General features: G+C 39.3%; 1 protein-coding gene across 1 annotated transcript; it reads left to right on the top strand.

The window, feature by feature from the left end:
• Positions 1-26341, top strand: CDK15 (cyclin dependent kinase 15). The gene is made up of 12 exons (XM_088135825.1): positions 1-123; positions 1608-1705; positions 4181-4260; positions 7736-7830; positions 9051-9113; positions 12600-12723; positions 13224-13344; positions 15610-15703; positions 16560-16623; positions 20860-20908; positions 24294-24433; positions 26115-26341. Exons 1-12 carry the CDS (start codon positions 1-3, stop codon positions 26222-26224), a joined length of 1161 nt encoding a protein of 386 aa, XP_087991951.1. The 3' UTR covers positions 26225-26341.
• Positions 26342-26664: the final 323 nt, after the last annotated feature.

The following is a 26664-nucleotide window of genomic DNA, read 5'->3' as shown; positions in this document are numbered from 1 at the left end:
ATGGGTGGCATATTATGTGGAAATTTTTCCAGTTCCAGATGCCTATGCCACCGTTATGAAGAGAAAGAAGACTCATCACAGCAAAACAATATTCAACCGAAAGGAGAGGATTGTATACTGAAAGTAAGCAGTTTCTTACATATGACATTTTGGGAGAGGCATGGGCTAAATCTCACTGGAATTTCGATGAAATAAAGGAAATCTCTTGATCAGTCTCCATGTTAGCTTCACAAAATAAGAAACATTAGAAAAAATAAGGCGATAACAACTTACTGGATTGACTAATATATAAAGTTAGCCAGATGCTTGTCCTTATAACACCCAGGATGCATATGCACATTTATAGTGCATGGTTCTTTGGAATGTGATACTGAGTCCTTAAAGACTTATCCATTTATAGGGCTAGCAGAACAGGCCTGCATAACTCTGGATGGCCACAAGATGACAGCCTAGAGGTACAGAAAACTAATTCATCTGGATTTTTACAGTCTCAAAGTATAGATGACTATATTCTCATAATGTAATTCTGTCATGAATCAGAGCTAAAAAAAAATCAGAGAACTCATAGTACAAAAATATGGGAAGATATGATCAATAAGCACATTTTTGTTCTTGAAATGTTTACCAATGTACCTGCCAATTTAGAGATCCAAGTAGAATGCAACAGTCAAGGAATGCATTGCATCCACCATAGTTCCCTAGTTTGCAGAAACCAAAATCTGGAAGAACCTACCAATGCTGTTTCAGCAATCCTCTTCCGGACCATGATTTTGGTGATGAATTCTTGGGGGCAAGTGTGCATTACATGAAAGGAACTGTAGAAGGCATTTTTTTTTATAAAGTCTGTATTTGAATATGAATCCTAACCTATTCTAAAGGCTCGATGGGGGTTACATTCATTTGGAATAAGGGATAATGCCAATTGTAATTTTCAGTTACTATCAATCACCAAACAACAGAAGATACACATTTATATTTTTTGGTCTTGGAGTTAGAAAACAAAGACAAAAGTTTGATCTTCTTTATTAGAATATGAAGAATTATTCATTACCAGGTAGAACAAAAAACAATTAATCTGAAGCACAACTATGTGATCAGAAAGATTATCTATCTATCTATCTATCTATCTATCTATCTATCTATCTATCTATCTATCTATCTATCTATCTATCACCTTTGGATTCCAGCTTTTAACTTCCTAACCTCATGAAACACCTATTTAAACCTAATTAATTTTTCTGCTGAGCCCACCAGGGAGGATACTTCTTTTGGCATATTAAATATACTCCATATTCCACTCTTAGAGAAGCATATTCAGTGCAGACATGACTCAGAAGTGACAGTGACAGTGTTTGTAAGCAGGCAATTGGAACCTGCAGTCACAAGTTCAAATGAGACAGGAAAAGTCAGCTGAGGTTTTGAGTTTGGGTTCAGACTTGGAAACTAAGTAAAGGGGACACGTCTTGCAATCATCATAAAATATAACATTGCCATGTTTTCTGATTCACAGATAATAAACCTGTGTACTGCTGGGTCAAAATAACTTTTAAGAAACCTTAGAACTAAATGCATGTGTACTCTCTCTCTCTCTCTCGCTGATATCTAAGCCAAGAAAAAGTCTCCCATTTGGGAATGTCTCGTCCTACTTGCATCTTGAGACACTGAGCGAAGGCCCTCACTCAGTGGTGTGCAAAGGGATCAGCAGGTGAGTGTCTTACAGAAGAAACTTCTGTCACCCTTGCATTATTAGTTAAATCTATCATAATTCAATTCATCAGAAATGAACTCAACACAATTAATTTAAAACAATAGGATGAATAAAAAGCTTTATAGGAAATATTCTAGAATTAAAACATTTGAGAAGCAAATTATTAAGGGACAATCAGATCTTCTCAGCTATAAAAAGTAACTTTATTAAAATTAGAGTATTCTTTGCACTTATTGTAAATCCATGAATATTATCTGAAAATTTGCTATACTATTAAGTGAAGAAAAATACAGTTTCCATGGTGTGATGGAGCGCGCATCCAGCAGTCTATTTAATTCAAGCAGATCTGCATACCTCTCAGAAGCTTTGACTCTCTATCTGCAAGTTTGCAGAAATTACAATTTAATCTGCTTCAGTTGAAGTGGGTCTCCGGCTTAGAAGCCATGTTCCACTGCAGAAGAGGGAAGTAAGATGTTGTTTTTTTTAGTTTGAAGAAAGAAAATATTATCATGTTTCATCCTTGAAGGTGTGATGGAATGGAATTATGAAGGCCAGGCTCAGGGAGATAAGTGTGTTCTTAGTTCGCTGGAGGAGCGTGGGAAGTTCAAAAGGATAGGGCTGGCACTTCCCTGAGGAATTCATGGTGTTGTGGCTGGCTGGCTTGGGAGCTAGGTTTCAGTCTGGGGAGATTTTCTGTCTGGAGGTTATAGCTAATAAACACAGTAGAACTGAATTTGCATTGTCGTTTGGAGTTCTTTGGGTTAGACCTGACAGAAGGCACAGTTTGGATGCAGAGGTCCAAGGCACCATTCAATAGAACAAACAGAAGAAATTAATGTAAAGTAACATAGGTTATCATAAACTCTAGTCATTTTGTATGGACAGGGATTATGGAATTATAGTTTATAATATCTGAAGAGTGCCAACTTGCCTACCCTTGTAGCAGACAATCGAAAGTCCTGTAGAGGAAAGTAGTCATGATAGATGCATATGAAAAAAGAAACTGTTAGTGCATGCCACTACACTCAGCAAGTACAGGAGTATTAAAGAAAATGTACAGAGAAGTATGCATAGGGCATATACAGAGACATGCTAGATATAGTAGAGAACTAACTTAAAACAGAGAAAATGCCCAAAAGGAAAAATGAATATCAAATCAAGGATGAGTTGATTTCTCTCTCCAATTTCTCCAAGTAGTTGAAGTTATATATAATCCCTGGAATAGTGATCCATGCAGAAGCATATCACACAACAGGAAAAATCTCACCAGGAGCAAAGGACAATAGTATAATTAATAAAGGGAGGCAAGGAAGTGTTAGAAACAAGAGGCTTTCTTCAGAAAATGGTAACTTCCATCCAAATTAGAAGAACAAAACAAAAACAAACTTTGAGAAAATAAATGCAAGCAGAAAATATGGGATATAAAAAAGAATCTGATCTTATGGCTAAAATCATTTAAGACCACCAATTAAAAGGAAAGCACATACAGTGTAAGAAGCAGAAAACAGAGAAATATTTAATTTGTTGGATGAATAAATGCATGCTGGCAAAAGATAAGGAGATAGAAGAGATGCTGATATAGTCTTAAAGAAAATATAATACAGAGAAGGAAGCAATTTTTTGATTCATATTTTCAGGAAGAAAATCCAATAAACTGAAGCAAATCGTGGTAATGGGATACTTCTAAGCCTTCCCAACAAATTAAGTACAGGTAGTCTCTGGGTTAAGAATGTCCAGGTTACAGACAACCCATAGGTAAGAATGGAGCCTGTTGTAACAAAATTCAAATTAAATACTCAATGATTCGACTTAAATACCAAATGGTTCGAGTTCATTACACAGTACTACTTATGCAGTACAGTATTACACAATAATACTGTTTGGGCTTACATACAAATTTGACTTAAGGACAGACCATGGGAACGGAACTTGTTCTTAAACTGAGGACTGCCTGTACTAATAAATCGCCAGGTGCAGACTCTAATCTATCTACCCAACCATTCTAAATTTGGACTTGAAATTCTTACCTTCTTACAAAAAGATTGCCATATTCTATTCTTGTGAAGGCCAATGTATAACATCAATGTTTAAAAAGGCATCCATGAGTTGCAGAAAATTTCCAGGTAGATTGGTGGAAAGTGTTATTAAATATGCAAAAACATAAATCTTGCTAAAGAAGAAAGGGCTCTTCTTAGGAATCAGTAAATACTAGGGAAAGGATATTCTATGGGTGATGGTGATGATACTTCATCTACAAGCCTCCTCTCTCCACATGTTTGGTAGACTGTTCGATTGCATAAACAAAGCTATTATTGTATATATTAGTAGGCAATGTATAGTTTGTGCATTACATGGCACTGAATCACTTTAACTGTGGTAGATTTATAGGATATTTGGTTTAAGTGTACTGTAAATTGTGAGTTCAACTATTAGGTGTAGTGAAGAGGCAACTGTTACATTCTGTCCCAATAGAATATACAGCCAGCTGGTTGTGTTGAAAGTCATCAGCCTGAAGACTGAGGAGGGAATCCCTTTTACAGCCATAAGAGAAGGTAAGAAATCTGAAGACAGCATTCAGTCTGTATGAGGAATCACGCCCTGAACATTTTCACTAGTTAGGTTGAACTAAGTATTATTATTACTGTATTATTATTTTGGTGCCTTTGAGTCAATGTTGACTCCTGGTGACTGCCTGGATGAGTCCCTGCAGTTTTCATGGCAAGATTTCAGAAGTGGTTTGTCCTTGGCTGCTTCCTAGGGCTGAGAGGAAGGCCCAAGGTCACCCAGCTGGTTTTGTGCCTGAGGTGGGGCTAGAACTCATGGTCTCCAGGTTTCTAGCCTGGTACCTTAATCACTGCACCACTTTGGCTCTCTTTTATTATTAGGCTGAATTTATTAATATTAGAAGTGATAGAAAACTATATCAGGATACATGCAGAATCATTTTTCTATGTTTCTGAATATTTTGCTCTTCCCATCCCAGACTTACAATCAGATGCCAATAGGGCTGTGTGTTTATATGTGAGAGGGAAGTATTTATATAGTGTTTATTACCCCTAGGCAAGATACACTATTATCAGATAGAGCATAACTCTGTTGCTGCATAAGGTACCTGTGGATGCTTCAGGCTTTATGTCCCTACATGCTCCTAACAAACCTGCCCGGGCAACATCTTTTTTCTGGCATGTCCCCATGATGTTGCCTTCATCTCATTCCAGCCCATTAGGGGAACCGGCTTTCAGCTGTCCTTAGTTATGTTGGGATTAAAGTAGTATTTCCCCTTGCCCCTGCCACCCCACCCCCCACATTTATTCCGACACCATCCAAGGACAACCTCAAGGTGTGTAAAATCTGCGAGGCTTTGTCACCTCTTTGGAGGGAAGTCAGTGAAATGACTGCAGTTAATGAAAATACCAGTCTTGGGTTTTTTGCTGATTCAAGAATTGGTAGAGAGCCCTGTAACTCAGTGGTGGAGAAAGGCTCGTTTTTGCTGTATTGAAAGGAAGGCTTCTAATTGAGAGCACGTGTGTGTGATATACTCAGCCAAGCTTTGTGCTAACCATAGGCAAGCTATTTGATCCAATGCCAGTCGTCATTACAAACTGAGGCAAACTTCTGTTTGGGAATAAACAAAGGTTTGGCCAGTGTCCCACCCACTTACACAGGGATGGGCCAACTAAATACTTGCCTTTTTAATTTTACCATTGAAATTAAAAGCAAGCAAACAAACAATGGGATTGCCTGCTCACAATCACTACACACCTTGTGTGAATAGAGGTACCTACGGAGGGTATGTGTGGAACTACAGAGCCCCTATTTTACAATCACACTTTCTGCCCTTCTATGTTTACGAATGACAGAAGGGAGAGTTAGCCACAACGTAATTCTGCTTTCTGGGTCCTGAACACCATAGCTGGTGGCTAAGAAGAGGCAGAAGCCATTTTGTGATGAATTCTGGAGCTTCCTGCTTCAACCAGATACCATCAAAATGCTTCAAGCAAAGGTTTATCTGGAGAGACCTTAGCAAATAGGCCCTGAAACTATAGATTAATTCTGGAAGCCAAAAACAGGGGAGGAGGTGGAGATAGAGGAAGATGTTTGTTCCTGCTTGTGCGAGATTGTCTAGGATGAAAGCTAGGGACATCTGATCTGAAGGAAAACCTCCTGAGAAATAAGCTAACCATGCATCCTAATTTCACTGGGATTATTCCAGTATTATTCCAATTATTCCTAAGTTCCAGCCTAGGCATCCCTAATAATTTACAAATTATTTTTTAAAAAATGGTTATACAGACTTGCAAACGGGTGGTAGTGTGGGTTTATCCATTTGTAAGCATCCATAGAGAAAGGGGGAGCAAGTTTAAACAGCTCAAGTTGTGTGCTTCCTTTGTCTGTGGAAACACGGCTTTAGACATCCAACAAACCCTTTTGTCTGTGCAAAAGGGGGAGGGGCTTCTGAAAGGGGAGAGCCTACTACCTGTGTCCTATGCTTTGCCCGTGCAAGTCCACTGATCATGATCTCTGTCCTGGCGTAACTGCTTGAAACTCTCTCAAGCCTGTTGAGAGTTCATTTAACCAAGAGAAACTTTTAAGAAAGTTAAACTACATTTAACCAAAAGAAACTGTATTTAAGCATTTTTAACCTAACAATGATGCCTCTCAGCAACAGGATTCCATTTCAGATTGCAACACTTTTTTCCAGGAGTGTGTTTTTGTAGGAAGAGAGCCATATTGGTCTGTGGTGGCAAAAAATCAGGAGGAGTCTGGGAGCATCTTTTCCAGCTAACAAAATTTATGAAAAGGCATAAACTTTCATGAGCTGCAGCTCCCTTCATCAGAGGCTTAGGGTGGCTGGACTGATGTAGGATTTAAATTAGTTGAAAGAGGAGGGAAGGGGTTGGCTATGCAGATTGCATGTGAGACACGTTACCAGTACCTTATTGGTTTACAATTATAATGTGTTAAAAACCCATTGTGTTTGTTGAGATCTTCTAAGATGGCCTGAAACCTTTTGATTGGCACGAGAGATGCACTGGGCTTCACACAAAATGTCAAGGGCTACATTCCAGAGAAGTTCCAATTTGGGGGGCGGGGACACATAGAAGGGTGAAATGAGGGCCTTAAGCCCCTGTAAAGGCACCCATTTTGCCCTTTAAGTCCTGTCCCCAAACACAAAAAACAGCCAGATGTTTTGGCTCTGCCCATTCTTGGGGGCTCTGGGGCCACAAAAGGAATGTTTTATTGCTTCATGTAAATAATTCCCTTAATAAAAAATTGCATTTTATTCACCTTATAATGCTCATTTTAATGTAATGTCAGTCCAGGTGAATCTTATGCATATGCTATTGGAACCAAGCTGCTGTGATTCTATGAATTATAGAGGATTTTTTAAAAATATCAGCAATAAAAATATTAATATTCTCTTATTCTGGAGCCTAAGAATTGTATTAAAAATGTGATATGGAATCCTTGTTTGGAAATGGAAATAGACACGGAATAACCATGTTGTTTGGGCGTAGGAGCATTATGAACACATGTTCTACCTCTCTTTCTATTTCCTGTTTCCATGTATTCAACTTAACATGCGTAAAATCTTCTGCATATCCAGTTCTATGTGTATGGGTCTTTTTCCATGCATTCGAGACTAAGAATTGGTTTTAGGACACAGTTCCTCCAATTTATAACATACAAAAGAAAACCGCCCTAATATCAGGACTGACCTTGAACGAATTTTAGCACCAAGGGAGCTTGATACAGAGGCAGATCAAGCATTGAAGGGACATGCTGTGCTCCTTGTACTACTAATGAGAAAAATCAGCAAGGCTATGAGGTGGAAATGATCATTTAAATAATTCTGAAGCATTCATTCTGTTTAGGAAGACCCAGTTTGATAATCTCTTGCTCCAGATTCCAGGGATGGAAACATCCCAGGCAGCCAATTGACCAAGACTTCTTTGCTGTCATCTCAGTTGTTCAATTGTTTTCTCTGTCCCTGCATCAATCTGATTGCTATATCTGTGGTCTTAGTTTCCCTCCTCAAGAGCTTGAAACATGCCAATATTGTGCTCCTTCATGACATCATCCAGACCAAAGAGAGCCTGACTTTAGTGTTTGAGTACATGGTAAGTGGCTTTTCATCAGATTTGTTTGTTTGCTGATTGGAGGTTTCATTTGCTTATTGAAGGAAGTAAACATGCTATCATAGTTTTTCAATGCTTCAGAGCATTTTACAACAATGTGTAGGGAATGTGTCCATCACAGTGACGGTTGCTTTTTGCATGCTTTCTTCCCTCGCCCTTGAGATTTATCTGGTCCCTTTAGCTTTAGTCACAGCTGTATTTAAAGATCTGCTTTATCTGATCTGAAACAAGCAGGAACTCATTGTTTTTGCAGTTATCCTCTCAGTGCATTCAGGGTGCTGTTCTCAAAGATTTGTTTCATAAGTTCAGTGTAAATGACTTCTGCCTCTCCCTCTCTTCTCAGCATTTGTAATGGAATGTGGGAAAGACCTTGGGAGAGTGGGCAAAGAGGCACTGCCAAGGGAACGGTCAGATAAGAGACAGCATAGCCTGCAGATGGATAGTGGGTAGGGCAAAAGGCTCAGAAGAGCCCCTCCCTAGTTTCTCGGGCTGTAAAGGAGATGGAAGGAGAATTATACTTTCAGACTTGAAAGATTGATGTCAGCCTCACCAGGTAAACCAGATAGAAATCATGACCAGATGAACTAATTCCACTTTATTGTAAAACTACATTGACAGAATCTTGCAAGTCTGAAAGTACAATTCTTCCCTCATCTCCTTTACAGCCCAAGAAATTAAGGAGGGTCCCTTCAGAGCCTCTTGCCCTGCCACTATCCATCTGTGGGCTATGCTGTCTCTTATCTGACCATTTCCCTCGGCAGCGTCTTTTTGTCCATTCTCCCAAGGTCTTTCCCACATTCCATTTCACATTTTACCATTCATTTTTACCTTTTAACATGCCACTATCTTGACTTTTTTTGACCCCTCCCTGTGGACACCCCTAATTTTTGCTTTTGTACAATTCAAATATTTTTTGACCCCTACCTATTACATGTAGACCATATGGTGCTGGGCTTGTAAGTGATTTGGAAGAGTATTATGCAAAGATTCCATCCAGAGATGAGTAATAAAGGGGGCAGATAGAGGTTTTCTTCGCCTGATTTCCCAGGAGAGGTTTTCATGGAGTTGACCAGGAGAAGAAGATCACTTTCCATTCAGTGATTTTTTTCAAATGTAGTTGAAGTACACTTTGATAAAGAACCTGCAGAAAACCTCTGGACTTGATAATTAACTCTATTTTTTTAACCTCTGCATCTATTTAGCACACAGACCTGTCACAGTACATGTCTCAGCATCCTGGGGGCCTTCATCCTCATAATGTTATGGTATGTTTCTGAAGAAATGTGTATGTAAAAGGCATGTGCCATGGACAAGCATGATTAACAGATAGATGGCAGGCCTGAACTTAGCATACTAGGATTCACTTATTTATTTAAAAAATTAATGTTCTCCTTCTTGCAACTAGTTTCAACTGTACAATTACATCATATTGACAAATATGAAATAGAAAACAAGATTTGCTGTCTTTTCCCATTAGTGAGTTGAAATGCTCTTTGTCCATCCTTGAGTCAGTCAGCAGAAAACTACAACTTTCTCCACAGTCGATCCCTATCTTGCCTCACCCGACTTCACTCCAAAGTAATGGATGACAAAGCCTACAGATTTTTTACACCTTGGGGCTGCTCTTGGATGGTGTGGGGAGAAGGGGGGAAATACTGCTTCATTACCAATATAATCTGCTTCCCTTATGGGCTGAGACAAGATTAAGGCAACGTGATGAGGACATGGCAGAACAAACCTGTTACCAAGACATGCTTGTGCTGTTGTTAGATGCAAGCAGGAAAGACTGTATTAATCTTGCCCCATAAGGTGCCCTAATATGAAGAATAATTAACTTGTCATATGCACACAGGCTTTCATCCTCCATTTTATGGCCGTAGCCACTGATTCTCAGGGCTAAACGTTCTGTCCCCAAAGGATGTCAAATGATTGCATTAAACCTTTGTGAAGTTTAATGCTCCTATATTGCACTTTTATTCTTCCTCAAGCCTTCACCAAACAAAGTTACATCATCATATTGCTGAATGTTCATTTATGACCCCCAGAATCCAAAATCAAGAAATAATTGGCCCTAACCCTTCTTAATATAAAGATCCTTCATCATAGAAACTGGCAAAATAAATCCCCACCGTGATATTCTCATGGGTTTTGATTCATTATTTGATCACTAATGCACCCCCAAATTTAAATCAGGATTGAACAACTGAAGCTCTGCTTAACTGGTTTATTTTGTTGTTGTTGTTTTACTAAGAAACTATTTCAATATCTGTTTTCAAAAGAAAACACATTTTACCCAGTATATAAAGAGGTCAGGCTGTACAGTATAAAGTACCTGTAGTGGGTATGTGAATAAACTGTGGAATTTTTTCCCCTTGTGATGTTAGCTGTTGCATGTCATGTACAAAGATCCTTTGGAGGATCTGTCAGGGACAGTACTGGAAAGGGAGGATCTGAAGTCCTCCTTGGCCCATACAGTGGATCACATGAAGTCATTTGGATATTAGAGCACTTCTGATCAACCATCATTTTCACCCCCAAACCCTCAGGAACAATTTGGGGGACACTCAACAAATGTCCTCACCACTGCCTCCAAGTATTCCTCATCAGCCACCAGCACCCCCTCCAGTTGACCAACAAGGGAGCGCAAACATTTGCAAATAATCTGTGCCTCTTCCCCACCTTCCACTTTGCCATGTTTCTTTCTTAGAAAGTAAAAACATAGCTGGTATCTGTGAACTGACAAAATAGCCGTGAAGTTTCATGGCAGATGGGAGAACTTCCTAAGTAGAAACTCCCTATCCTGATGCTCCCACATGAATGCTGCACAACTATTCTCACTGCTTTTCCTTTGCACCAGGTTCCTCAGCCTCTTTTCCCATTGTATTTATTTAGGAAAATCCCCAGGTTTCCTAATATACTTATGAAACAAACCATCATAAGCCCTTTAGGTCACTCTTAACATGCTTCTTTAGCTGTTCTTAAATAGAACTCACATGGGATCCAATCAGGATCAGAATGCAAATCATAAGGAGAGGTTTTTAAAAAAACTCTTTCCTCCTTGTTATCAGATCCCCACAATTCCTATTTAATAACAATTACAGTATATGTGACATATTTCACTCACGTAGTATAATCTGTAGTTTGGCTGAATGCTTTAGCATCTGACGTCCAATAGAATCCTCTTTACATTTCACTTCCATCCCCCACTTAATTTTTTTAGAACTATATATTTCAGTCCTGTTGAATTTTGCTAAATTTGAATTAATATCAGGAAAGCACGGTTTGTTTTATTCTGTGGCTGTCAAATAATTAGCAGCCCAGAGTTGTTCTGGAGTTGGGTGGTGCCAAATCGAATAAAAGAAACTAAAATAACTTTCAGTTACTAGAGAGAGGCAAAAGAACAGAGCTAAACATTTTGAGCCAGTATGGAATTTTGAAAGCATGTAATGGCTGTATTTTGCATATAAGAGTCCTACATCATGAAACAACTCCCAAAGTAGACATGGCCACAATCGAACCCCTTAACCAGGAGGAAATGTTTTAATTATGAGCCATCCAGAGTCATCCATTGGGGGAGATGGGCGGCATACAAATTTAATAAATTAATAAATTAATTTTAAAAAAAAAACATCATGAGGTGGTTCCCCGCTACCATATCCAGCCTTCCAAATTCTTTCTGTGATTTCAGCAAGCCTCATGTAACTCTAGCATCCCTTTTGTGGGCCTTGGAGCCCCCAGACAAATTCTGAGGCATCCACTGATGCTTGCAATCCTCAGAAATGATGTATCTGAATTGTTTTTGTTCATTTGAGGTGTTGGGGGTATAACGGTAAAAATAGGAGTGAGAGGCCTTTGCTAGGCAAACTATTGCCACTTCTAATCAGTCCCCCCAAACACCCTGAAATTCAGCTGTTGATTTGTTCTAATTTATATCACTCTTGAGTGAAAGATGGGATCTAAATCTCATAAACAGACAAAAGAAAACGGTCCATAATAGTCTTTTTCCTAAGACTGGGCTAATAAATTTTACATTTTTTTGCATCTTAAATTTTCAACATTTTCAGAACATTTTAAAGTTTGAATGTTTTTAAAAAGCTTTATCCTGACACTCTGACACTTAGCCATGCTCCCCATCCTATTCTTGATTCTGTGTTCTCTCAATATTGTGTCATTCCCCCCACCCCACCCCTAGATTGCTTTTATGACTCTTCTTTTTGATAATTCTGACTTCTGGATATCACCAAGTAAAGCATGTTTCAATCATACAACAGCTTTTTCTAGTAGAAGAGCTTTCAGAGTTAGGCTGCATAGTTGGATGGAGAAACTGACGTTGCTTATTCACCTAGGAGTGGGGGTGCCTCATCCTCTGGAATGAGACCCTTTTGACTATGGCAGAAAATAAAAAGAGAAGCAAATAAATCCCTTCATTCAGGACAACTAGCACCAGCAAGAGAGTTGTTATCTAACAGAAGAGTTGCTAGGAATGTATGTTGTGGGTTTTAAACACATAACTAACTTATAAGGGAGAATCTGATTTCCTTCCTTCCTTCCTTCCTTCCTTCCTTCCTTCCTTCCTTCCTTCCTTCCTTCCTTCCTTCCTTCCTTCCTTCCTTCCTTCCTTCCTTCCTTCCTTCCTTCCTTCCTTCCTTCCTTCCTTCCTTCCTTCCTTCCTTCCTTCCTTCCTTTCCCCTGGGAGTTCAAGGCACTACCTTACACTATTCTGGCTCTCTGATTTTCCCTTTTGTTCCCAGCTTTTCATGTTCCAGCTTCTGAGAGGCTTGGCTCACATTCACAAGTGCCATATCCTTCATCGAGACCTGAAACCTCAGAATTTGCTCCTAAATTGCTACGGAGAGCTTAAGTTAGCTGATTTTGGTGAGTCGTCATAACCTGGCCCCACCAGACAGAGATTTAGCAGATGAATTTCCTGGGCCTATAAATTCAGAGCCATAGCATTTCCATTTGCTAAGCTGTAAAGGACAAACTTTTCTGCCTTTAAAGCTGCTCCTTCTCACATACCAGAAACATTTATCCCTCTCTTCTTTGTTACAGAGAACTTGAACACTGGTGATCTTAAATCCAATTAAACTGCAGTTGTATTGAGATGAGATAAGTAAGAATGTCCATCTCAGACTAAATAGATGTAAATTTAGATATTTGGAATAATTAATGTTAGAAACTGAAAAGTATAGGAAAACTCAACTGCATTATATAATTATGTTGGATACTACTTTAGATCATTTACAACAAAAAGATGCAAAATAATTGTAATAGACTGTCCCTGTGATTTGTGCCCTCCTATTTATTGTACAGACAATGGGTTGAAATAATTCTGACTGTGATTGAAAAATCTTGTTTTTTTCCTGTCTTGACAGGTCTTGCTCGTGCTAAATCCCTCCCCAACCAAACATGCTCTGCTGAGGTGGTGGCACTTGGTTATCGTCCTCCTGATGTTCTGCTTGGAGCCACTGCCTATTCCTCAGATGTGGATATTTGGTGAGAGCAGGTTTGGACCCTTAAGAGGAAGCAAATGAGGCCCATCACCTTCTTCCTTTCCTTTCTTAGGAAAAGGTGGAAGACACAATAAGACCATTTTTAAATTTGGAATAATGCTGTGAGGAATAGCATCCTCTGATTATCAAAAGTACATGGGTTTGAGGTGGAAACTAAATTTATTTTCTTTTTTTTTTCTCCTGATACCCCCAATTGTTTAAAGATTTGAGTATTTAATATCAATTGTGCCTCCAAATAAAATGACCTGTTCAACTTTGAGATCCATAATAGAGTAGACTCCTTGCCATGTGGTGTCTAGAGCACTGTAGGAGAAAAATGAAACTAAATCCAAAAGATTTTATTCTGTTTACCCAACCTTTTCCACAAGCAATGCTATAATTCCTACTTTATACTGTTTGACCATGGTTATCTCTTCTGTTCTCCTAATTGCTACATAATTCCTAGAAACTTTTTGAATTGCCAGAGAGCTAGATCTCTATGAAATGATGTCAAATGTCATAAAGTTATAGCTTTCATCTCATAAAGTTATAGCTTTCCTGAAAAATGTATCTGATTTGATGGGGGTGAAAATCATTGCTTGTAAACTATATGGATTGAGACAAGGGAGCAAGTGACGACCCCCCATAGAATCCCAGATTCCTAGCATTAATTTTTTTTTAAAAAACACCCTAGTCTGTAGCCTTTCTGATTACTATTCCACCTATTTTGTACCAAAAAAGTTTGTTTCTAGCTAAGTCATGATCATGACTGGCATGCAGAGGTGTTCCCAATTTGTGTGTGTGTGTGCACGCACATGCATGTTTTAATGTTGATGGAAAGCAATTACTACCCACAGAAACAATTCAGAAATCTAGCATTTTAGAGGTATGATTGGGCATTAGCCTATCAATTAAACATTGATAGTGATTTTCTAGCATTAAAAAAAACCCTGACAAAGTATACAGGTAAAGCCTGTAATTAATATAAACATTACAAAAAGCAGGACTGCATTAAGAGATTACGAACTATGCTATCTCCAGAAAATAGTCCAGGGTTGCTATGCCAAGGAGGGAGGGGAGTGAGTGGTGTATGACAGGCCTTAAGTTGTGATCCAGTCTTCTGATGTGTTTAAGAAAGTAAGTATGTGGGAGGAATTAAAACTGATTGTTGTAGCAGACCAATTCATTATGGCCTGGAGGAGTTTATGGTGTAAGGAACTTCAGTGCCAGTCAGCCCCAGTCATTATATTAATGACAACAGTGCAAAATATCTGAAAGATACCATGTTGCTTATTCCTAATATAAGGTAAGACTGCAAGTTTTATTTCCTTTTTCCCCCTAAATGTGATTTCTCCTTCTTTTATCAGAGGTCTTGATAAGTAGGCAGTATGATATGCAGTTCAGATTTTAGTGTTTCTCATATTGTAGTAGTAAAGAGATTTGTTGTGACAATACTACCAGAGTTGTTGTGTGTTATGTAGAGAATGGAGCCTAGGGGTGGGTTGCAAACTGAGCTTAAGAGCCACCACATTATTGAAGGATCTAAGGAAGCAATCTGAGGGACTGCAGTAGCTCCGTTCCACTTAATTCCTGCTGCAGATATTAGTTATTTATCATATATGCAGACTCCAGCATGCTAGATTAGCCTTATACATTTTTGAGTATATGAGCATATGTATTTAGATTAGGTGGTGCCCATTTAGCGAAGAATGTGAGGTTCAGTGAAAATCTGAACCAGTTTCAGTATGGTAGATCCTCATGGCTTCTTTCTTTCTTTCTTTCATTGGAGAAAGAAGAACCTGCTAGACAGTCCACATATGTTTGCAGTTTAACATAATATGCAGAATTTTGTATATAGCTTCCCCGGTATATATTTTTAATACAACTGCCTTAGTTTACACTTTAAAATATGATTGATCCTAGTTTACATTGTCTCTTACAGAAATTCCCCAATATTTGTTCTTTTTGGAATCAGTATTTCAAGTATCTACTACCTTACATAAATTTTGTAGTGGAGAATGATTGCTGTTAGTGAACCCATCCATTGCTGTAACAGAAGCCATTTTGTTCCCACTGAAATTAAAGTCAGATTTTGACATGCCTTCTTATAGCATTTCTGTGTTGATATAAAGTATTTTCAGAAATATGTTGCTACTAGAAAGTTTGATAAAAATGTACATTTTATATTCTTTTGTTTTGATTTAGATTAGACATATTTGTATAAAAACAGCACTGGGTGGCTGAGTGACTTAATATTATTTTTCTCCAGGAGCGCAGGCTGCATATTTGTGGAGATGCTTCATGGTCAGCCACTGTTTCCAGACGTTTGCAGTATCTTTGACCAGTTAGAGAATATCTGGGTAGTGAGTACAATGGTATATCTGAGAAACTCATACTAGAATCATCAGCAAAGTGTTAGCTTATCAGTATAGGTCTGTATGTGTAGCATTGTTAGATGCTTCAGAAACATCTTTCTCTTTCTCCCTTTGCCTTGTGAATTTCTTACAAAATGAATATAGGAAATTCAACAAGAGAGAGAAAAAAAGGATCTCACCATTTGTGTGTTTGATCTTCAAAATACAAAAAGCTAAAAGATGATGCTTTGATACATAATAGATAAACTCATTGCATTCAGGTTTCTGAGCATGTAAAAAAAAAAACAGATATACATTGGCTGCAGTTTTAAAAGCCACCAATACAAAGGAGAACTCAGTTTGGTTTCTGAATTCAGTCCATAGCAAAATGCTTGCTTTGAGGTATCTTAATTGGCATGGATTGTTTGCTTGAGGAATCAGTCCTAAGGTGGACTCCATCCTTCAAATCAAGTTTCAGTGGTACTAAGGCCTAGGATGTCCTCAAATAACACTGTGAAATGAAGTTTTTGAACACCTGTCAGAAGATCTGCTTCCCGCCTTTTCCCTTTCATCTCAAAGCAGTGGGGTCTCTCTCATCCTGACAGTCTGCAGCTTCTGAACGCCTGTCATCTGCGGAGGCTCCTCTTGTAGAGACACAATCTTGGTTTCGGGAAGAGCATTTGGGGTGACCATCCTGACAGCTGCAGCCCATGACAAATATGAAAGCTTTGTATAATGTTGATTTCCCTCTTTGCTGGCAGGCGAAGCTTGCTGGGTGCCTTTTCAGATGGATCTCTGGAAACTAGCATCAAGACTGCGCAGAGGTTTTTAGAAAATACCTGAAGTCTTGTTTCTCATTTGAAAGGTCCTGGGGATCCCAAGTGAAGAAATGTGGCCAGGAGTTTCCAAACTTTGCCACCATAAGCCAGGTATGATCTCACTGCTTGCTTAAGAGGGTGATGTGAGATGGCTTTTTGCGTGCAGAACATCGATTCATGTTGTATCCTGGTTTTAAGAGCATTTGAATTAAGACTTTTTTTCTCATCCTGGTCAAATCTGCTACCTTTGGGCTATTCTGGCCGGCCTCTTCCTGTATTTCTTATGGTGGCCATTGGTGATAAAAGCATGCATTGCCATTCCCTGAGCCAGCTGATCAGCTAAGGTGTATGGATCTGATCAGCTGGCAGCACAAAGCAACTGTGATTTACTTGGAGGAAAAAGCATTGTGGCGTTCCCCTTCTTGCCAGCAACACACCTTCAGCCCTTTGTCTGAGACAGGTGTGTGTTGCTGCTGCTGCTGCTGCTGCGAAAGATCTCTGTGCCTTTGACCAGTCTCTCCACTCCCCTGTGCAGTGATCCTGCTTACAATTGCTGTCTTCCTCCATGAGGAACGCAATACTCTGCCAACAGGTTGCTGGGGCTGTGGGGGAGCAGAGACTTCCCCATTTCCTTCCTGCAATTCTGCTCAGAATCAGAGGGGAGAAGGGGAGCAGAGGGGTATCGGTCTTTGTTTCCATCCATCATGGGTGAGAACTTTGTGTCCCCAACTTCAAAGGACCAGTTGTCTCTTAGTGGGATGTGGGCAATGTTTTTTGAAAAGGACCCTCCTTTTCCCTTTCTCTTCTTTTTGTTTAATGTTTTCTCACGAGATGTCTTTCAGAACAGCACACCCAAGCGTCATGGGTACGCGGACGCAATGATCAACCCCAACGCAGGGGGAAATGAAAGAAAAGTGAAATATTAAAACCCTGAGACACGAATTCCCTCCTCTGCATCCTGCTCGTACTGGGAAAAGGGGCACGGTCTGCTTGAAAGTCAGGAGGGTCAGTGGGGGAATGCTTTCAGCCCAAGGTTTTCAGGTCTAGCAGAGCATAGTAACATCCCTTCAAAGAGGAGGGTGTTGCTCAGACAAGCTCTAGAGGCCCTGGTTTGGATCCCCCGCTTGAAAACCAAACATCCCTCATTTTCACATGCCGGCCGTGATGGCCAAACAGTAATTCAGGCTGGTTTTGTAAAGGTGGGGAAACTTTCACACCATTAGCCAGGACTCATTAATCACCCTGGTGTGAAATGGGAATGTGCCGGCTTCCTCTGCAGACTAGAGTTTGTGCCCCATCCTGCCCGTCCAAACGTAGCAATTGGGGGTTGAGAAATTAGGTCCACTGCTTTGAAGGAAAGCAGGAGGAGAGAGAGATTCCCCTGGGGAGTGGGAGAAGGGCCGGGGCGGGGGGTAAAAGCCTCAAACTACTCAGCAATTCCCTGCTGTTTTTGTAAGGAAAAACATCACAACCCTGGAGAAATTCTTGCTGGGGGAAGGATGGTAGTGAGGCAGTGACATGCTGGTAGAAAGCCTCATCATATGCTTTTTAATTTTTTTTTAAGTATGACTCTAGAGGAAATATTAGTTTTTAATTAAGATCTGGTTTTTAAAACATAACAAAATATTGTGGGTTTGCAATGCAATTTAGTTACTATTTGCTAATTCTGGGTGCTTTTAAATGGAGCTCTTAATGCTACCAGTTCAAGGCTATTGTTAACTATTCTGTCCTTTCCTCCTTAATGTTGCTTCTGATTAAACAATGAAGAAAATCAAAGAGAAAACCACAGTAGTATTATAAATGAAAGACATTGGTTGGACTCCCAAAGCACACAAAACATTTTGTGAATTCTTACTGAGGAATGGAAAAAGTGCCTCATCTGGAATTTATTGTAATCACAGGTACTAGTCAGTAGATAGATACCCATTATTTGAAATGTATTTTTCACAGTGTTGGGAGTAGGATTGTACTTGTTAGCACTGAAACAACAATAAAACAAATCAACCTAAAATATTAACATCCCAGAGACAAAATATGATTTGGATCATTATGGAAAGGCAGTAACACAAGTCTGATGGAAGATCTCTGGATCACATGTAGCACAAGACTGGCAATCCATTTTTAAAGTGGATTTCTAGAAGATCCTGTTGCTCTCTTTTACGATTATAGTCAGATTGATCTAGAAAAATATTAATCACAGGGCCTTTTCTCCATTACTCAGTTAAAGTGCTATCTACCCATCCTTGAGTCACCACAAAACAGTGCCAGCATAACATTTGCTGTCTGTATTGCGAATTCCTCAATTGCACCTTTTCAAGAGGTGTTGTCTTGCTTTGTGAGTGTGCCACTTGGTCTTGTCAAGGCAGTTGTTTTTCCCTTTTGGCCTTGCTGCTGCTCTTTCAGGACTCTGCTTGTCCTCTGTGCGATGATTTGTCTGTCCCTCTTACATACCCACACTGTGCATCTCCTAAAAATCAAGGCTTTATAGTTTATTATTCAGTCAATCATTGGAGGGAGGAGAAAAGAAACTGAGCTCAGGGTGATAACTGGAGCTAACCTGTTTGAAAATAGATTAAAAATACAACAAAGGAATAAATAATAAATCACCCTACTAGGAATTCCTGCGGAGTCACATGGGAAGTTATTTATTTATTGTATTTCTATTTAACTTTTTAGACAATTGTTTCCTAAAGCATCTCACATCAGTTAAAACTATTTCCTCTTTTGCATTAATCTATGGCTATCTTTAAAAAACAAATTAACCATCCATGAGACGGTGGTGCTCTAGCCTCTTGTGAAAAACCTCCAGAGATTGAGAACTTACAGTCTCTATAGGTAGACTATTCCACTGACATCCGATGTCGCTTGCCACAAAATAGAACAGTTCTTGTAGGTCTTCAGAAGTGACAAAGCAAAATAAGAGAAGATTTGGCTAAAAGACTTTCCTCCTTTGCACCTAACTGGGGTACAAGCATGCCCTGCAATATTGCCTTCTGTGATGTGATGTTTATCTCATCTCTCCATGGCTGTGTTGATAGATTTTGCTGCAGACCATGGTTATTTTTCTTTTAAAGTGATTCTTGATGCTTTAGTATGTTTGTAAATTGGTTTTTAACTTGTTTTTATTGTATTGTTGTTTTTAACTGTTGTGAGCTACCCAGAGTCACTTAGGTGAGATCGGTAGCCACACAAATCAAAAAACAAATAAATAAAATCTCCAGTTAAGTCATTTTTAGCTTTATTGCTATTAAAGTAGCATTTCCCCTCTTATTCCAGGAGTAGATCAAGCTATATAAAATCCATCTCAGTTTTCCAGTACGGCCAGAAATTCCTTTGCCTTTGAGGACACACAAGGGCTTTAGAAGTGTGGAAGGGGTCCAGGAATCCAGAGAATTTCCTCTAATTAATACTAAATGTATTTATGTATTCATTTGCTTGGATTCTCCACAGAGTTATAAATACGTAGGTTTTGAAATCATAGAAGAAACAGTTTCATTTTTATCAACCGAAATGATCAGCAGTGCCAAACAGTTCCATCATTTAGTCAGCGCGCCCAAATCTCAAACTTCCTGCTAGCCACAGACTAGCAGGGTGACATGGATCGGAAAGGCATTTTTGCTGCCCTTTTGAGGATTCTTGGGAGGAAGGGAGAGTGATTTTTTGCATTTTTAAAAATGTCCGGTCTACGAGGAAGATTGTGGGCACAGAAAGGAGCACTGTCTTTCACACGCTGCCTCCAGTCTCTGCTGCCTGCACCCTTTGGGGAGCGTTCCAAGATCTGGACTTCTTGACCTTGGAAATTCTTCCCTTGAAGGCCATGGGAAGTAGGAGGGAGACTCCTTGTGCAAAGACGGTGCTCCTTCTATTTGCGTTGTATAATTTGGGAGTCTTTCAAACCAGACTTTTTATTAGGCAACTGCCCTGCCTCGTTCATGGAAATTTATGGGGGATTAGTTTCCAAACATCCTCATTCTTCACTTGTAACCCTCCTGTGTTTTCCCACCATTTAGACAGAAACCTTTGTTAGTGAAGAAACAGACTGCATAATGTCTGGTGATTAACTGTGCTAGGAGTCCTCTGTCTGGAGGCGCTTGTCTATCTGGCTGCAGTATGTTTGCTCTGTTAAAATCAGATTCAAGCATTTGTGCCTGCATTCCCTACCAAGTAGGCTAACAGGTCCATAGTATCCTTTTGATATAAAGGTCGATATTCAAACTTACAGAAACAACATATATTGATTAAAAATAGCAGTGACAGATAAAAGGACAAGAATAGAAATTCCAAGTAAATATAGTATGACTTGAATTGGTTTGTGTTTCATCTGGTGCTTGCATATTAATTTTCCAGATAGATTCCTTGGCAGTTGGCCTCGGGGGCTCCAGATGATCTGTGACAGGTAAGCTACCTACAATCATCAAACACTCTCTTAATCTGTTCTTTGTGCTTAGTCTGAATAAGACAAATCCAAAATAATAGTAGTAGCCTTCAAGCCTAGCTAAAAAAAAAAAAAAAAAATTAAAAGTGACAATTTCCAAGAAAGGCATTGGTACTTATCATTATCATTGGGTTACACTCATGGGTTGCCTAAAAGGGATGTTATTTTAATGAAAGCAACGAAGGATTTGAGAGACTAATTTAACTGCAACATGTTACATGAGGCTGGAAATTGCAGACCAAAGCTAGCACAGGAATCTGTAAACAGTGAGCAAATGAAGAGGTAAAGTTACAGAACTGGAGCATATTCAGGAATCTAAACCAGTGTTTCTCAACGTTGGCAACCTTAAGATGCGCGGACTTCAACTCCCAGAATTCCCCAGCCAGCATGCTGGCTGGGGAATTCTGGGAGTTGAAGTCCATGCATCTTAAGGTTGCCAACGTTGAGAAACACTGATCTAAACAAATGTGGCACTTGAAGGTCTGTTCAGTCTCTCTACTAAACAAATGTTCCCTGCCAAATTTACCTCCTGGTTCCAGTTCTTTCAGGGCGTTTTAGGCTTTGTATAGTTTTCTGGGAAGTCCTATGAACTCTGTTTTTCTGGGGTGCTTGCTTCCTGCAGGGGCTTCCAGCTACGACTCCCTAAACCAAAAAGGAACTTCCTCTCTTCCTAAATCTCACCTGCCTACCTGTCCTTTGAGAAGACAGTGGCTGTGTTTAGAGCCTTTAAGGGACCTCTGCTAGGCAGAAGGCAGCTAAAAACGAAGAGCCTCCTGTTAGACTGTTGGTGCCTTAATGCTTTGAGTATACACTTCATACTGTCAGTTCAGGGCACTGCCATTAAAATACATACTCGTGCACCAATTCCCCACAAATGCTTCTAGGATTCAGGTCACCATTGGTTCTGAAGAGGTTGTTTCAAAACCCACCCGCCCCCCACCAACACTGGCAGGGCAAGCTACTGTATATAAACAGAGAGCAAACCCCACTCCATTCTAGCACTAACGAAATGTTTGCAAGAAAATAACCAAGCTCAGAGAACCCCAAGGACTCCACAGTTCAACCCTGAGCTACATATACTCTCTTCTATTGAGACTTAGCACTAGATGAATAAAGATAAATATTGTGGGGCAGAACTAGCTAAGACAGAGATCCCAAATACCTTTCCCTCAAAATATCCCCTATAGTTTGGGGGCCTTTTTCCATAGCAGAAGTTTAGGCTGTGTCCCAACTTGCACTTAACCACAGCACAAGCCTGCCCTGGCAACATCTTTTTTCCCAATGTAATCCCATGGCACTTCCTTCATTCTTCATACCAGCTTAAGTTGCTCCTGGTTCTTTCAGTGTTAGAGTAATGTTTTCCCCATTATTCCAACACCAAGAAACAACAATCTCAAGGTGTGGGGAAAGGGCCATAAAGCTCTCCATCTATCCTTAGTTGGCAGAAAAATATACTGGCATGAGATGTGCTGTCCCTCTTTCAATTTCTATCCTGCCTCTCTTCTCAGTCACTGCAGTTGCCTCATTTCCCTCTCTGTTGAGCTATCTGGTATCTGGTGTATCTGGTGGCCACTTATATTCCTAACTCTTCAGTTGCAGCTGAGCTACAGTTAGAATTCTGCTCTCAGTTCTATACATGCAGCTCCTTCCTTTGATTACTTCCCCTCTTATGAAAAAAAATCACAAATCACTTAGACTTCATACCCAGTTAGAGTCATAAGTAGGTTTCTGTTGGGACTGGAGTGAGAGAACAAGAGGGAGCCGGTCCAGGCAGTGTGATGTTGTTTGGAAGTGAGAAGCCTGCTGGGATGGGTTGAGGAGAAACCCGGCAGGCTGAGCTCCCAGGAGCCCCCTGACATTTCGAAGAAAGAAGCCAATTAAAGTTGTAAAAGACAACTGGTTTTGTTTCCTTGCTTCCTCTCCGCCTTCTTCTAGTTCACTTCCTGGATTCCAGGTTGTTTGGCATTAGGTTTTGCCAGATATAAATGCACATACCTATTTGCGTATCTATTTACATCCTTAAAAATCTTCAGTCTTAAAGGCACCCAGGAACTGTTTTAAATTAATACATAACTACAACCTTTCCTAGTGGCTATGAAAAGGACGACAGATTCTTTGTGTGTATAATATACTTATGCTTACAGAATGGGACATTGTAATTTCTGGTCAGTGAAACTTCTGGAGAAATTCCTTCATGATTAATTAATAATCATTGGTACACTGACTTAAAAACTTTACATTTATTTATTTATTTATTTATATGTTATTTATATTTCAAATTTGTCATCACCCATCTCACTACAGAGCAACTCTGGGCGGTTTACAGTAAAAAAAAAAATTAATTAAAATAGAATAAATATTAATTAAAATACATTACAGCAAGACTTCCTGTATAAATAATAAATATCTTCCAACTGATTTTATTTATGTTAATGACACAATGAAGGTGCCATGATTTAACTTTTATGATTATTTAGAGGTGTGTGCCAAAACTGTTTTTTTTAATATAATTTTTATTAAAAGCAGATTTTACATAAGATTAAAAAACTACAGAAACATAAAAGGAAAAGTAGAAAAAAGGAGATGTGAAAGAATAAAAGAAAAAGTGAAAGATAACAAAACAGAAATAAAGAAAAAAAGACAGATATCCAAGGAAGCAACTTCCGATCTTCTTTGCAGCAGTTACAAACATAGTAATTACCATCTCCACCCTCCTAAATTACATAGCTTGGTTCCCTTCTTCCCGTAAGCAAACCTTTTTAATCAATAAATCCCAAAATTACCAATTCAGTTTTATCCAAAGCTGTTTAATCACATGTGTACATTTCTTCTCAAGTTAAAAAAAAACAGATATGTAACACTGATCTCAAGTTTAATCATACAAATTTCAGATGCAGCTATGATTATAAGCACAGTAATGGGGATTGCATTGCTTTGCTTTTGGTCTTGTTTTACAAATAATTTTGTTTCAGAACTGATAATTTTGAAAATAAATTCCATTGAGAGAAAGTCCTAAGATGTCTCTACCACTTAAATATAACTACTTCTGAATTTAAAAGAATTTGGAAAAATAGAACTTTCTTGATCTATCTGTATATATTTAATTGATTGAATGCTGATACCAAATGTAAGGCCGGCCGGCTTCCTTCCTTCCTTCCTTCCTTCCTTCCTTCCTTCCTTCCTTCCTTCCTTCCTTCCTTCCTTCCTTCCTTCCTTCCTTCCTTCCTTCCCCATCCTACCTTTTTCTATGGATTCTTCTTATATATTAAATTAATATTTTTTCCAAAGCTAATAGGAGTGTTTGTATTCCTGGAATTTAGTTCTCTTTTTGATGATTGTCTTCTAGGCTAACCAAGGTGCCTGAGGCTGAAGACTTGGCAGCAAGAATGTTAAAAGTCTGTCCACAAAACAGGATCTCTGCACAAGAGGCACTTTGTCATCACTTCTTCTCCCCCCTGCCATCTCAACTGGGCCAGCTTTCCAATGGTACATCATTCCCTGTTTCATGTCCACTCTAAGGATCTCAGAATGACCGTATTAATTTATTTCAATATCTTTTGGTGGGAGGTAAACACAGTCATGCATAGATCAGGTCAATTTTACTATGGCCTGTAGTCAGCAAATAAAACAGATTTAAAAAAAAGGAAAAGAAGAGTATCAAAATAGATAAACACAAACAAGTGAATGCAGCTTATGCATGCATAGTTTACTAAGAACATATGCTAGAAAACTCCAGTGAAGGAAGCCATGAAAGGCCAAAAAAGCTATATTCTTCAGCCATTAAATCAAGAATAGACAAAATTTTGAGGTCCTAGGCACGTCTGGAATTTTTAGAGCATTTTGCAGTCAGATCACTTCCCAGAAGGCAAATGGATAAGACCATTCCCTGACATAGCCTCTACAGTAATCTCCCTCAATGCTCTCTTCAAAACAGAGTACTGGTCACAGCCAGTCACCATTTTTATTTTCCAAGGATGCATATAGAACATAAAATGTATTTTATCTATTTTATTGTAAGCCACCCAGAGTCACATATGTGAGATAGGCAGCCATATAAATTGATTAAATAAATAAATATGTAGGGCTCAGAGGCAGTCTGGAAATAAAGGTATTGCTAAGGACTGATATTTTGTTTTCTAGCTTTTGTTTTTAATTAAAAGTTTGTTTAAGTCAGATTGGGCACTGGAATGTGTGGGTTCAAAGGGAGGTATTCCCAATATACCAATGTTGGTATGTTAGCATGTTTTCACAATGGCTGGTATTTCAGCTGTGTTGCTGCTAGTGGGACTTCCATGGAAGTTATATGACATTATCATAGCAACCTGTGTGTTGGGAAACAAATCCAAGTCACTGAGAAAAAACCTCATTATCATCACAACTGAGTTAACTGAACCTCCATAGAGAGGAGGATCTGATTAAGATGACCTGCCCCAAATGCCTGATGAATCCAAATTTCTAGATGGTACTTGGAGATTTTCTCAATGATTTAGAGGGCAATTCTGTGGGGTACCTTGTTACCCTCTGGAACATAGAAGTGACCAGGGTGTTTGACAGGATTGATCCTGAGAGGCCTCTCCCTGCAAGCTGATCCTGACCAGGTATGTGGTTTTCTGAGGAGCTCCACAAAACAAAGGTGAAGGGATGCTGGAGTGACACTGCCAGAAAACAAGAAGTATGACCAGACATGGGTAAAGCTCAAGTTCAAATCTACTCTAAGGTGATAACAGCAGCAAAGCAAAATTACTTCTTGCCCTTATTGCATCTGCTGAATGTCAACCAGCTGCATTATTTCGTTTCCCTGGCCCTTTTAGGAGCAGAAGAACCAATTTAAGTCCCACTCATCTGACCAAGGATTTTATGTTTAAAATCACTCATGTTTGCGTTGAGTTGGAAGATAGATGGACAGAATCTATTGAAATGACTGGATCACCTCTTGTGATATTACCTGAGAAGCTATTGGGCTAGTAGATCTTGAAGAAATGATGGTCCTCTAAGTGCCCACTCTGGTGTCACTTACTGGAGATTGCCCAAGGCACTTGGGCAAGGCACTCAACTTAGAGATTCACTGCCAAAAGGAAGAGTATTGTACAGGAGCATTTGTCTTCCAAGGCAGCAGATGAATTTGCCTCAATGTACCCTTACCCTTTGCCTTTTGTTTTCTTCATAGCCCAGTCCATCTTCACAGTACCCGGAGTGACGCTCAGACAAGAAATGTGTGACCTCTTTTTTTCATCTCAGAAGGGCCATCAGGAAAATAGCTCAAGCAAGTTTTGGTGAAAGAAAGAAAGGAATTTTTTTCAAGAGAGAAAGGAGGCAAAGAAAGAAATCCATACTGTTTATCATCACTAGCTAAGACAAATGGGGATAAACTACATATTTTAAGGATCCTGGATTTCAACTCATGAGCCAATGATTGGATGGGGGTCTGGGAGGAGAGATATGGACATAAGTACAAAGAACATTTATTTCTGCAGTTCTAAGTTGAAATGCAACACCTAGTAATACCAACCTTTCCAAACATGGGGAGTAAAACAGAATGGATTACAATGTTTGTTTTAATTCACCACTTTGACTCTAATTGTCCGGAACTACTATCCTACATGGGCCTTCTGCCATCATTAATGGGGTTATTGTTTTTCAGGTTCCACATTAATGGAACATTAAAAATGTGCATTGTGGGCAGGTGATTTAACAACATTCAGCTGAATTCTTTGCTC

This window comes from Python bivittatus, unplaced genomic scaffold, assembly GCF_059951505.1.
Source record: "Python bivittatus isolate LINGU-HERP-01145 unplaced genomic scaffold, Pbiv_v1 ctg000200_np1212, whole genome shotgun sequence".
Lineage (NCBI taxonomy): Eukaryota > Metazoa > Chordata > Lepidosauria > Squamata > Pythonidae > Python > Python bivittatus.
This window is presented reverse-complemented; position numbering and strand designations above follow the sequence as displayed.